Source organism: Poecile atricapillus, chromosome Z, assembly GCF_030490865.1.
Source record: "Poecile atricapillus isolate bPoeAtr1 chromosome Z, bPoeAtr1.hap1, whole genome shotgun sequence".
NCBI lineage: Eukaryota > Metazoa > Chordata > Aves > Passeriformes > Paridae > Poecile > Poecile atricapillus.
Genome location: NC_081289.1, coordinates 119,749,048 through 119,763,119, shown reverse-complemented (window position 1 = coordinate 119,763,119; position 14,072 = coordinate 119,749,048). Strand labels below are relative to the sequence as shown.

The window sequence follows — 14,072 nt, the reverse complement described above, 5'->3', positions numbered from 1 at the left end:
TTCTTGGAAGATGTGATTGCAAATTATTTTTTGTTGCTGTTTTTTTAAAATACAGAAAAACTGCAGCCAGTTGTATGCACTTTTATACATATCAGGGGGGAGGAGTACCTCATTTTCATTTAAAAAATACTATTTGGAGGGATTAAACTGTTTGAAGACCAGAATTTAATACTGTATCTATTCTCTGATTCCAGAGTGGTCCTGGAGTTGAATTCTCTTTGCTTTCTGTTTGCCTAAAAAAGTCAAACATGTTACTTGCAGTAAAATAAAACACTCCAGTGAAATAAAAATTTAAGAATATTTTTAAAAGAAAAATTTTATTTCTCAAAATTTAAATTATGTCAAAATGTGAAGTTTGGGTGGAAAACAAAATCACTTTAATTCTAGGGCATTAAGAATGTGGAAAAGTTCCTGAGGCCACAGAATTTTAGAGTATTTGAAATATACACAAAGTTTGAAATACATGTCAGAACTCCTTAATTTGTTTTTGACTCCTTCCAGAAAACAGCTGTGTAAGATAATTTTAAATCAATTGTAAGCATAAAAGTATTCACTATGCCTAAAGTTAAACATGTGCTTAAGCAATCCCTTTATATTTGGAATCATTGGATGTACAAATCCCACAACTTCTCAGAAAGTGTGAGCAAAAATGAATAAACTGAGAGTCTCACTTAATCTTTTGTCAATTAGACTTCAATAAGCAAACCATTCCTAGACCAAAAAGGTTTGTGCTTGATGTTTAACTACTACCAAGCATAAATTTGGCAAAGATACCTGGCTGAAAGATGAGGTCTGATGCACTTAGAAGTCTGTAACCCAGATTCCTAAAGTGCAAAACAAATATAACACTTATCTATAAATGCACATAGCACTGGACACATGCAAAAGGAGTTAGAAACCATTGTGCAGTTAGAAAACTATGACCTAATTGCTGTCACAGAAACATGGTGGGATGAGTTACATGACTGGAGCACTGCAGCTGGGGGCTTTTCAGAAGAGACAGGCTGTTTTTTTCAGACAGACAGGAGGGGTGGAGGTGTTGTACTTAATAATAAGGAGAAGTCAGATTGTGAAGAGCTTGATAACAGCCATGAACAGACTGAGACCCTGTGGATAAAAATCAAGAAGCAGATCAACATAGGACTCTTTGTGGTTGGGGGTCTACTACAGGCCACCTGACATGGAGAGTCTCTTGATAAGACCTATTGCTTTATTTAAAAAAACCCAAACCCCACCTCCACTGGAAACCTCAAACTTCACTGCAGTCCCTCCTCCAGGTTTTCTGGTATGGTGTCTAGCTGTTAGAATCATTCCAGCAGCTGCTTTGATGTTTCAGATGATGTATGACCAGTGTCATTCACCTAGCCTTCCTTAATGTCTTTGACGCTGTACTGCATGACATGTTATCTCCTAACTGGAGAGACACGGACCTGATGGATGGACTACTGAACGGAAAAGGAGTTTGCTGGATGTACACAGCCAGAGTGTTGTGGTCAATGATTCTGTGTTCAGGGGGAAGCCAGTGAGGAGTTGTTGCGACCTGCCTCAGGGAGACAAAGAGTTACATTGTCCCACCCCAAGCTCCTTGTGAGGGGCAGCCCAGGTGTTCTGATTGGGTTTGAGTCCCTGGGGGGGTTCTCCCTTGGTGTGTTCCTAGTGGTCCCTGACCCTGACCTCCACCCTCAAGGGTGGAGACCCTCGGGAGTTCTGTCCCTCAAAAACCCCTGCTCAGCCCCTATTCAGGGCTCTCTGTTCTGGACCTGAGTTTGTTCTCATGCTGAATAAATGGTTTCATGAACCAGGAGCCTGTCTCGTTGGTGTTCCATGCTGGTCCCCAGAACCCTGCGGCTTCCCTGGACAAGACCCTGAGGTTGCTGACTGCAACAAGGAGTGGGTTCCCCCAGGGGTCTGTCTTGGGACCTTCTTGGGACTGTCTTGGGACCAGTCAGTGCCCTTTAGTATCCTTATGAATGACATCAACAGTGACATTGAGTGCTCCCTCAGCAGGTCTGCAGATAATACAAAGCTGAGTAGCGCAACTGACACAACAGAAGGAAGGGATGCCACCCAGAGGGACCTGGACAAGCTTGAGCAGTGGATCTATGAGAATCTCATGAAGTTCAACAACTCCAAGCACAAAGTGCTGCACCTGGGTTAGGGAAATTCCAAACACAGGTACAAAGTGGGAAAATAAATCATTGAGAGCAGTCCTGCAGAGAAGGACTTGGGGGTTATAGGAAATGAAAAGGCATGACCCACAGACCAGAGAGACACATGTGTCCTGGGATGCATCCAGAAGAGTGTGGGCAGCAGGGCAAGGGAGGGGATTCTGCCCCTCTGCTCTGCTGAGACCCCACCTGCAGGGCTGCATCCAGCTCTCATGTTCTCAGTACCAGAAAGACATGGACCTGTTGGAGCAAGCCCAAGGTAGTGCCACAAAGATGATCAGAGGGATGGAAAACCTCTCCTGTGAGGACAGGCTGAGAGATTTGGGACAGTTCAGCATGGAGAAGGCTCAAAAGAGCCTTATAGCTGTCTTCTAGTATAAGGGAGCTTATAAAAAGAATTTCAAAACAGGCAAATAGGGTTATGATAAGGAGGAAGAGTTTTAAACTGAAGGAGAAGAGATTTAGATTAGATTTTAAGAAAAAATTCTTTATGGTTAGGGTGGTGAGGTACTTGAACAGGTTGCCCAGAGAAGCTGGGGATATCCCATCCCTGGAAGTGTTCAAGGCCAGGCTGGATGGGGCTCTGAGCAACCTCGTCTAGTGAAAGGTTTCCCTGACCATGACAGTAGGGTTGGAACAAGATGATCCTGAAGGTACTTTCTACCACAAACCATTCTGATTCTATAACACCTTGTATTTTGATAACTTTTGGTAAAGCATCTTGAAGAACTGAAGTCCTGCTTATATAATTACCTGTTATAATTCTGCTGCAATACAAATATTTAGACTTAATGGGTTTAGCATAAGTACACACTGATACCTCGGAAAGGTTTGAACTTGTTCTCCAGATCAAATTCTTGTCTTCCTAGGCGTGATAAATCAACTCTGAGATCAGGACAAATGGCATATTCCTCCAAGGTTTTGCTGATTTGATAGATTTTTTCTGAAACTATGTCTGGAGCAGGTCCTGTAACAGAAAATAGTGTGGTGGGTCATTTCTTTTAAACGAAGACTTCCTATTTTAAAAATGAGTGCTGCATTTTTCTGAATATATCTGAGTTACTACAGAATAAATAAAAGGACTGTGGTAAATAAGGTCTGTTCTTTCACTACAACACAGGTTTAAAATGTTCTTCAAAGAAATAAAAAATGGAAATACACTGCATTACTCACAACATTTTGATTCACATAGAGTATTTAAATCAATTATTATCCAGGAGCAGGACAGATGAGATAATCACAGTCATATTTTTTTGGGCTTTTTGGTCAAAGACTACCTTTTTTCAATTTGCATGGAATCTCAACACAGCTATTACAGGAAAGCCTGTTCTTCAGCAGCAGGTTCTGGTGTTTCATAGGACTTTCTGCAAATGTACACCTGTGAAGATCAGATAGCTTGGTGCTTCACATTATTTAATTAGAAAAAAATACCATTTTCAGAAATCTTGCCACATTGACAGTGGTGCTATATTGCAGCTTCCCTCCACCACCTGAATGAAATTTATTTTTCTTAGAATTCAAAACACTTTAATTGTTCAATAATTAGCAATTACGACCTTGATTGCTTATGTCATTCAGAAACAGAAAACACATCTTACTTAGCTTCATTGCTAAAGCCTGAAAAAGGACTTTATTTTCAAAGACTTACTGTCAACTAAATTAAAGTTGCAGGCCTGATGCGAAAATTACTGGATTAGCTACACCATAGGTGATGCAAAGGTTGAGTCTGAGTTGCAACTGAGTGTGAATTGCAGCAAGTCCTTTCTGGCTTATCCGACTCTGCACAGCTGATATTAAAGCTACACTTCTACCCTAAAAATTACTTTTTTTTATTCCCTTTGTTGTTCTCTCTCCTCATCCAAAATGTCTTTGAAGGCTTTGTCAGTGTGAACTGTCCATTCCTCTAGCAATTCTGCTATATGCAATGCACTGCCATGTAAGTTGGTGTCTTCCACCTCAGATGCAGTGTACCAGATGGTCCAAATCAATACAATAAAAAACAGCTACTTAACTCGTCATTCAGCCTTTAAAATGACTTCTTACTCATCTAATCCAAACCCATCCAAAGGGTGAGGATACCATTAGCTATAGATCTTTCTTGATACATGGATATGCTGTCTACTGACATTTCCAGCTAAGGAGATCCCACAGAGCCACCCTACAATCTCTTCTACAGCTACATAAACAAGCCACTTCAGCTTGATCTGGATCTGCAAAATAAACTGAGCAAGCATATAGAGTAACAATAACCTTCCCTAGGAAGGTTGGGGTGCCTAAACACTGTATTAGCTTAAGCACCTTGCCTAATACTTAACCCACATTTTCTCAGCTGGAACTTAAACCAGCTACTTTTCTTTATGGCCCAGCTGATTAACATAAATAATTAAACCTTGTGACCTGTGTTTGAGGAGTGTTTCATATATAAAGCTTAATGCCTTTCTGAATTATCATTAAAAGGGCAAAGCACGCTAGACAGACTGCACCACACCAACTGTTACCCATTTATCAAGCAGATTTTAGATGCATGTGGTGTTTTAAAGTTTATAGAGTGCTAATGCATCTAATGGTTTGGCTCTGATATATGTGTGCTGTGACCCTGGCTTTCTTACTAGCTGACCTAACACAATCCCTTTATTCTCTCTGGGATTCAAGCCTATTCTGTTTATAAAATCACACTCATTTAACCATGCCCACTTTTCAACTACACAAGAGAGAACAGAGAAAGCACCCCATCTCAAGTTCTCTCACCTTCAAAATGGGGAAGGAAACATTTTATGAGCACTCTCACTTCATTTTTTTCAGATGGAAAGCACTCTACATGTGTGAGGTATACAAGGTGTCAGCAACCATCACATAATGTTACATGAGCATACACAGATCTATAATGTAAAATATACAGAACCTATAACATACCTACACGTGTTAGCTGTCAATTTTGGAAAACAAGACTTTAGCTATATACAAAAATTCCCTTATTCAATGGTGGAATTGCAGTGGTAAAATGGTAAAACTCTCTACCTGGATAAGACCAGTTACTTCCTGGGTACACACAGGAAGTGCTTTCTTCCATGCAAGACAATAAGTTATACTGCTTACAGTTCTTCTGAAATTACATGCTTTAAAATAAATGCCAAGACAAGCAACACAGAAGTATGAGAAAAACACAGCTCCCTCATAGGCATCTTTATAAAAGGATCAGAACTGTTACGGTGATCTGGATGGCTACATAAAGAACTATAAAAATCGGATGGTAAGTCTGTTGTTTATAGAAATCCTACAGCTACCCCAAGGGCCTCAATGAACATTTAAAGCTTATTTTTCAGACCCATGAACACAAATACACTTATATTATTGAAAGAAAAAGAGATGCCTATGTTCTTCACAGTTTTAACAAAGCAAATGAAAAACAGATAGTTACAGACAGCTAATTATTCTCATAAACCATTTCCAGCATACCAAGATGCAATGTTGTAGTGTCTTTAAAAAAAAAAAATACCTCCATTGGCAACTTCAAACTTGACTCCAAATTCTCCTCCAGGTCCCCCAGGACTGTGGCTAGCTGTTAGAATAATTCCACCAGCAGCTTTGATCTTTCGGATGATACACGAAACAGCAGGTGTGGATAAGATCCCATTCTGCCCAATAACCAATCTGCCGATCTACATGGGAAAAACAAGCCAAAGTACTCTGAAGAGTACTAATTTTTGAAAATTAGTATATAAACAGGCATATATGTACAGGATAGAAATGGTGAAATCTTGGTATGAAAGATACTCTCTTGCAGAAAGCACTGACAAAAAACACTGTAACCTGGCACATTTAGCCCCAGCGGCTTGGGTATGACAGTAAAGCAAGAGCACAGCAATGACAAGCATTTTCAAAGCTCCCAAGCATAACACTAGGGTATCATCCTGCTACCAAAACTTGGCAGGTAACCCCACAAATCAGCAAATCCTCTCAGCTATTACCTATAGTTTAGGGTTGACTCTGGATGTATTTGCAGGGCTGGGGCTTTAACAGAAAGAGAGTAGAAAGAGAATTGACTTTCACAGAGCAGCCTTCCAGTGTAACCACAAGTATCACTCCACATTAGGGTTTGCAGTCTCTTATAGTTACACTTCCATTGCCAAGACAGCCTTGGATGTCCTGCCCCATAGAAAGCACTGCTCCTCCTTCAGCTACCAGTGACTACTTGGCTATTCCAAACCACAGGGTGTGTTTCCCAGGACACAGCTGAGCAGGGGAAGTTCCCACCATTCTTAAAATAAAAAAAAACCTTTCAGGCGGTGTTATTAAACACTGACTCAATGTGCTTGGTATTATGTGCAGTTCCACTGCAAGGTTCCAATTTCAAAACCATGCCTTCATCCCCTACGCAGATACTACAGTTTCATCTTAATATAAATAATCTAGGAGCCAACACGAAATGCATTTACAAAGAAATGCAAGAGAGTTCCAGTTTCTGAGGAACACAAAAGGAAGACGCAAAAAAACAAGGGGAGAAAAGGAGGTTATGTGTCACAGACGAGAACTGAGGCAGCTGCATATGAAGCTTAAAAAGACATCATCAAAGCCTGAAAATTCTTAAAACCGTCTATATTAAAAAAAAATAATAATAAAAAAAATCAAATAAACCCCCATCAGCACCACCGCTAGTGAGCAGTAGGGGAGGGGCAGGTCAGTTAGAGGAGGCAGAACACCAAATCCCTCTCACTTCTTATCTGAAAACAGCCTGGGAACTGAACTTTGATTTCATTCTCTAGTTTGAAGGAGATTTGATAGCTCCACAGTCTGTGTGGCAAAGCAATAGCACAGGAGGTGCCACTACCTGCCTCCTGTCCACAAAGAGCTGCTCCTTCATATATGTATGACCTTCTTCTCGGCTCTCACAAGAAGACCTTAATGGTTACTTAGAAGTGTGGGTCCAAATAATTTCAGAAGAGCAAAGGATTAGGAGATTATTTAATTAACCTGTTCTTGAACTATTGTGAACTACTTAAATTTTAAAAATTAAGATTACAAAGAAATTATCAACTTCTACCACAAGTTACTTTTTTGGTAATTCTCACCAATCACAAACTATGTCTAGCCATTTCTCTTTCACTAAGAAACACAGGATCTGCTTTTGAATTTTAAAAAATTTGAAGAAAATGCACTCTTCAATCTGAGATTCCACCTCAAGCTCTGAAGAAAGAATGATTGTTTGTCTACCTGCTTCTCTTTTCAGAGTTTTTGAAGATAATCTGAAGCCTATGGTATGTTGCTAGTAAACAGGAGAGCTAATAAGAAACAAACAAAAAATTATCATGGAAAGAAAAATATTATTAAAAACCCCTTGTAATTATTTGTTTTGTATATTGTCCCTCCCTTTTTTTAAACTATGAAGCATGCAAAAAGCTAGAACAATGACTCAATCTTCCAAATACAGCTGTCAGAAATGGGTGTCAGCTCTTAAAACAGTATTGTGTATGAGTAAACAAAAGGAGTATGACAGCGATAACATTTTACAAAATGCTCGAGAACAACCACTCTGAATCCATCTGGAGATACTCAAGTACAAATGTATTTACACTTGCATGCAGGTTTTCAGTATTTTCAGTATTCCTAAACCTAAAGTAGTGAGTTTTAAGTTTTTGTCTTCATGCACAACACTGTATTTTTTAAAGCTGGTAGAACACCTAAATTATTCAGAATTTACAAATTACTTAGGACTGTCTCTTCACCACATTTCATTTCTTCCCATTCAGCAGATGTTGCACAAACCAGTTTTCCTATTTTTCTGGATGCCAAGTGTTAATATAAATATGAGTAATTTGATTTACCTTAAGCACTTGTCATGAGGCTAGTATTTCTATACTACTTTATAGATATAAATAATATTATTTATAATAATTTTTGTACTATAGAAATATTGCAATATTTAGTATTCTAAATTAAGGACCCTACAAATCAAATTACATAAGTAATACATTGGTATTTTATTTGCAGTGACTACTAAAAAGTTTCATCTTATATTAAGGTCATCACTGCTTCTACAAAACTCCCTGAAGAAAGCGCCTGCCTTAGAGTTGTAACTATGCTATCCATCTTCCTTTGCTTTTTTTCATTTTGGTGGCAGGAATGCACAAGGATTGTCTTCTCTTGATTCAGAATCTCTCCATTTTGAATCAAACACTAAACTAGCATTTAATTATTTTTAAAATTAATTTAATTAATATCTGTTTTTACTGACTTCTCACAATCCGCACTAAAACAGTAAACAAACTGTACCCACATGCTGACTCACAATTAAAGTTTCAGTAATATCCTTCTGAAAATCTTGGGACAATTTCATAGCATGGAAAAATTATCCCTGGAATTCAAGAACTTGCATGGCTACAAGATCACAGGTATGTAACATCTCTTCTAACACTGTGTCTCTATGCCACGTTCTATTTTGTCACTGCACTTTTAGTAACAACAGCAGAAACAAAGATCCTCAGCAAACAGCCACAGCTGAAAGAATAAAGTACCCTGAAAAGTACTTTACAAGAACACTTTTATGCAGTATTACTGCTTGCAGCTGTGCTTTTTCAGAAAGACTATTCAGCTGATTACCATGGAGTCACTTAATGCTTTATAAAATTATTTTTCCCAGTAATCTCTCACATGCCTCAGTCAATTATACTTGAAAGAACATGAAGAAACCAGATTACATCCTTAACAACTTGGGGCTGTGCCTTCCTGTGTTTTACTATAGTACCCTAAAGATAATTGAACACCACACTCAGTGTAGAAGCAAATAAATATCACACAGACCCAGGGAGGGAGGGAAGATTTGTATGAAAGGCCATAGAAAATAAAACCAATATGGTATTACATATGAAACAACCAGAAGACTCAGCTCTCTGCCATCGCAAACTTCTACGGCATTACTAGCAATACTCTGCAGTCTCTCTAGCATGTTGTAGTAACTTTCCATATTCAGTGTAATCAGTGCCTTCTGATCTACCACCGAGATCCACAAATAACAGCTTCTCATTTAAACATATCCTAAACTTTCCGTCAAAAATGAGGCACCCCATCCAGTTGGTGGGTCTAACGGACTATTTGCATCTAATTCCTAGAGGAAATTTCTGTGAATCTGTGAATTCTGTGAATCTGTGAACCAGACATTAAGGTTCACAGACACTACTACTGGCATGACACAGGTGAAACTACCACTCCATTTTGTCAAACTGCTTGTTGCAACACAGAATGTTTCGGGACCTCTGTCTGGCCTTCCTCTCGCTCCCCCACCTTCCAATGACATGCAGCCCCTTACCCAAACATGTTTGCTACCATCCCAGCTGTGTGCCCCACTGAAGGGTAGCTCTGGTCAGCCACCTCAGCTCTCAACAGAAGGAGCTGGTGGAGCATGTGCTGCTTGCAGCTGCAGAGCATGGGCCAGCCTGTAGCTGCTGCCACCACGGGAAGGCTGTGCAGGCTGCAGCGGTAGTGCGTGTACCTGCAGCCCCGAGCTGGAGGACATGAGCCAGCAGCACCGAGGATGAGCAGAAGGCAGGCCAAGCACTGGCAGCTGACTGAGCAGGGGACCTCATCTCATTTCTTGTACTGCAGCCTATGCCAACCCTGCTAGGCTGTTAGCACAGGGGGAATGCGGGATGAGTCACCAAGTTAGAACAAGAGGAACCTAGCAACTCTAAAGGGCAATCCATTTACAGATGATAATAGAAAATCCCTTTTATTTTTGTACTCAGCCAGCACAACTAGCCATGACTCTCGGTATGTGTCTTCCAGGAAGGAGATTAAAGTTCAGTTTATCAGCACTGCTGGCACTCAGGGCAGCTGAACATTTTCAAGGCAACTTTCAAGCCTTCCCCACATTTCATCTGACCCAACCTACATCAGTTCACCTCTTTCCCTGTGATACCAGCTACATGCTTTCTCATGATATTAACCTCATCCAAAGGGACAGATCTTTGCTCTCGTGAGTCTCCTCCTCCTCTCTCCCTATCTACTTATCACAGCCCTAAGCAATACTATCAAGATGATTTAGATATTTTCCCAGAAGGTGTATTTTAATAGCCAAAAAAATAAACATACAAATAGTACTAAGTAAATGTGAAACTTATGCATTTATGTTGTGCTTGAAAGAAACAGAGGTGAGGGTGAGCATGGTGAAGATGTTTAAGAGAGGAAACAGAGCATTCTGTTTCCATGAACATAAAAAAGGGACGCCCTCTCAATAGCTCCCTACTAGCTGGGCTGCTGAATTTCTGAAGACTGTGTCATTAGCAAGACAATCATACATGAATTCAGGTATTTCTGAGAACTTTGAGCAGAAAACTTTGGGGGTTAGCTTCAGAAAGCACTAGGGAGAAACTGTGTTCCTAAGAAACCTGCAGTAACTTAAGAAAGGGGAAAGCATTATTACAGCAAGGAATCATCTCAAACTGGAAATCTCCTGAGGTCAGAAAGCTCTTCCAGCAAGATGCGGAATGTGACAGAAGCAGTAGGAAGGAGGCAGGCTGACAGGAGAAATTAGTCAGCATAAGCTGTCTGAGAAGCCCCTGATCCTCTAAATCCCAAATTTCTTCAGCCCCTCAGTTCTTGTGGTCCCTGTGCACTGTAACACCTTCTTGTAGCTCCTAACAGCATGCAAGGACCTCAGCCTCTGCAGAGCAGTTCTTGCTGCTGGTCTCTTGCTTTATCTGTTGCTTCACTTTATCCCACCTGGTAAACAGGTACAATTCCATCAGTGAGACTATCTCCACTGAGCTACAAGAGCAATGTGGCTAGGGAGCAGCACTCCTCCGTGTTCTGTCCCATCTTCCTTTCAACTTCCCACACACCAGCCCCCTTCCTCTGCCCTACACTCACTCCCTGCACACTCCCTTCCCTGCCACTGCAGATGGAACCACTGTGCTAGTCTCACCACTGCCCCCACTCTCACCAGTGTACCCCACAGAGCCCTCCCACACCTTGGGACACATAAACTCTGGCCTTTACCAAGTCCCTACATGAACAGTGATTTTGCACTAGGTAGACAGTATGTAACACGGTCTCTGAAATTTCAGGCATCACTCAGCATCTGCTTGATATTATCAGCATGTTGAGAACATGCTTCAGAAGTGAGTTTTAAATACTCATTATTCATACAAGACTGGCTGGTCTTGTATATGACAACCAATCAGCAGGGAAAATTTGAACACATATAGAGATTCATTTCAAAATTGAAAGATCTCTCAAAAGGACTGCCTTTAAAGTACTGAGCTTTTGAAAAAAAATTCCCTACAGGAAAAAACCCTTTGAAATTATATCACTGCTTTTGCCAAATAGAGAGGATCAGTCTAGGCATCATAACAAGAGATAGTAGTTTCAACTCTGCTTTGAAGTAGGAACTTCAAGGTGCATTATCTGGTGTTTCCAGCCTCCTGTACATACACATGAATGTGCATGAATCTAGAAAAAGACGTACTTTTCCTTCCTCAGTTCCTTCCTACATTCAAAACTGCACAAGAAAAATTTGTATCCCATCTGACCAGCGGTTGTTGCCACTGCTGTCTTCCTGCATTTTGCAATTTGTTTGCAAGTGACCCACAGAAAATAACTATTATTTTCCCTAAGGTGTGGGTAAAATTCTGAAGTCCTCCTCCTTCAACAGAACCATCTTCGTTTAATTATTTTAAAAATTATTTTAATTTAATTTTATTTTATTTAATAAGATTATTTATCTGAGCGGCAGATGCTTGTCTGATACCTTTGTTTCCTGTGTACTTATTTTTAACTCTGCTACATCTTCTCCTGCAAAGTGAGCGCTATATTTCAGCTCCCATGCCTTCCTCCTCCTAAAACAAGGTGTGAAAACAGCAGGGCACGGCTGGCAGTCTGCAGGGGTTGCCACCATCCCCGCCGTCACAGCCCGACGGAGCCAGCACCTCGCCAAGGCGCGGCGGCGCAGCCCAGGGGACGCAGGCAGGGGCACGTGCGGGGCTGGCTCGGGCACCTGGTGCGGACAGCGCCGAAACACAGCCGCACCCGGGTCCCTCCGGGCTCCCTCTGTGGCTTGAGCGCTGTCCGGGAGACGACTTTAGAAGGTTCTGCCCCGTGCTTCCCGCTGGAGCGGGCAGAGCGCGGGCGCTGCTGCCAGGGAGGGGAGCGGGGGCCGCCGAGGGAGGGCGGGAAGCCTGAGGGGACAGCTTACCCCGTTGGCCGCGGCCATCTGAACGACGATCTCGATGGCCGTCTTGCTGAAGTACCTGCCGTCGCTGCCCACCACCATGGTGCAGCCCTGCCGGTCGCGGAGGTCGACGGACGAGAGGAGGCTCTGCACGAAGTTGGGCAGGTAGTTGCGCTGGCTCTCGAAGAGCGCCGTGGGCCGCCGCAGGCCCCCTCCGCCCGTCGGGCGCTGGTCCTCGTAGGGCGCTGTCTGCACGGTGAGCACGGGGATGGGGGTCCGCTCCATGGCGGCTGCCGCCCGCCCGATGTGGCTCCGCTTGGGAGCAGCGGCCCTGGCGCAGGCTGCCGAGCCGGCCGTGGGGAGCCCAGAGGCGTTCCCCGGGCGGGGCCGGGCTGGCTCAGCCCCCGGCGGCCCCCGGCCGGCGCCGGGCATCGCGGGGGAGCCGGGGCGGGAGCGGGGTGCGCACCGCCCCTTCCCCGCCCGCCCCACCGGGGGCCCCGCCGGCGCCTCGCCGCCTCGCTGCCATCAGCATGCGGCGGCCCCGGCCAAAAATAACCCTGGAAAGCGAAGCCGAGAGCCGCTGGCTCCTGCCAGGGATGTAACTGGAGGCAGCGAGGAGCGGGCGAGCCAGCGCTGCACACTTGCTCGGGGGAATCACGGTCTGTCAGCGCCGGGGCCGACCCTCGCCAGGAGCCGGGTACCCTGGGCACGGCGGCAGCACCCTCCGGCCGAGGGCAGCGCTCGCACGGAGCGGAGTATCCAGGGTGGGGTGAGGCCGGGCAGTGGTACTGTCCCAGGCGAGGAAACGGGAGCAGGCTACTAAAGAACGAACAAAGAGAATCGATTTTTTTTTTTTCCTTACTCTATGGCTCAAAGCCAAGGTTTTGTATAGTAAGTAAACTTAAAGAAGGGCTCACTTACTGACTGTGGTGTTTATCTCCAGGCTCACTCTCTGTAAAGCCAACCGTGAAGGTGTCTTTCCCTGTGATAAACAAAGGCATTTCATACAGATGTAAGGTGAAGCTTAGTTCATGGACATTCTGCTCCATTCTTGTTCATCCAGCTTAAATGAAATGCAGAGGTGGTGGCGCTAACGACTGCGAAAGATTCCTGACATTTCCCAATATAAAGGCTGTGTTTATAGATGCCTGTGACTGTCAAACATAAGCTGAAATTTTCCATCCAAATGCCCTTTTCACACAGGGCCCACGCAGCATTTTTTTGCCAGGACAAACTCTCTTGGTAGGAGAGTGGGGAAAAATAGTCGTGTAACCTCGATGTGACTCTTGTCCTTAGGAGGCAGGCAAAAATAATTTTGTAAGGCATTTATCTCATTTCTATGAAAGAGTCTGCTCATACAGCAGAAGGCCAGTGAAGTGTTATGGTTCAACAAAGCAATGTGTTAACTGCAATGATAGGAGGTGGTCAGGCAAACGGGATAAAATCTTTTTGTCTTCTACAGAGTTCTAAGAGTTCATTCAGCTCATTCACTGAGAGTAGTAACAGCCAGTGAGAGTCACCTGCTGAATGGTTACCAAAGGAACTCAGTCATGGTCTTGAGCCCTATTTCTGCAGGCTTTTTAGTCATTCATAGGAGATAGAGTTTCTACAGATGCATTTATTTGGCAGGGATGACTGCCATCACAGTAAAACATTCTACATGCTATGGTAGGCAAGGCCCAACAGTTCAGTTTAAACAAAGTAATATGTTTAAGCAGATAAAAGACTTATGGCTCTGTTGG

At 43.0% G+C, this 14,072-nt stretch overlaps 1 protein-coding gene across 1 annotated transcript in view; it reads right to left on the bottom strand.

Moving 5' to 3' along the window:
• PGM5 (phosphoglucomutase 5) overlaps positions 1-12,776 on the bottom strand; it is a 71,160-nt gene extending 58,384 nt beyond the window's left edge. Inside the window, exons 1-3 of the mRNA XM_058826460.1 lie at positions 12,355-12,776; positions 5,665-5,827; positions 2,989-3,135 (exon numbers count right to left, since the gene is read on the bottom strand). Coding sequence (XP_058682443.1) covers positions 2,989-3,135; positions 5,665-5,827; positions 12,355-12,762 — 718 coding nt within the window. The 5' untranslated portion in view covers positions 12,763-12,776. The remainder of the gene's footprint in view (positions 1-2,988; positions 3,136-5,664; positions 5,828-12,354) is intronic.
• Positions 12,777-14,072: the final 1,296 nt, after the last annotated feature.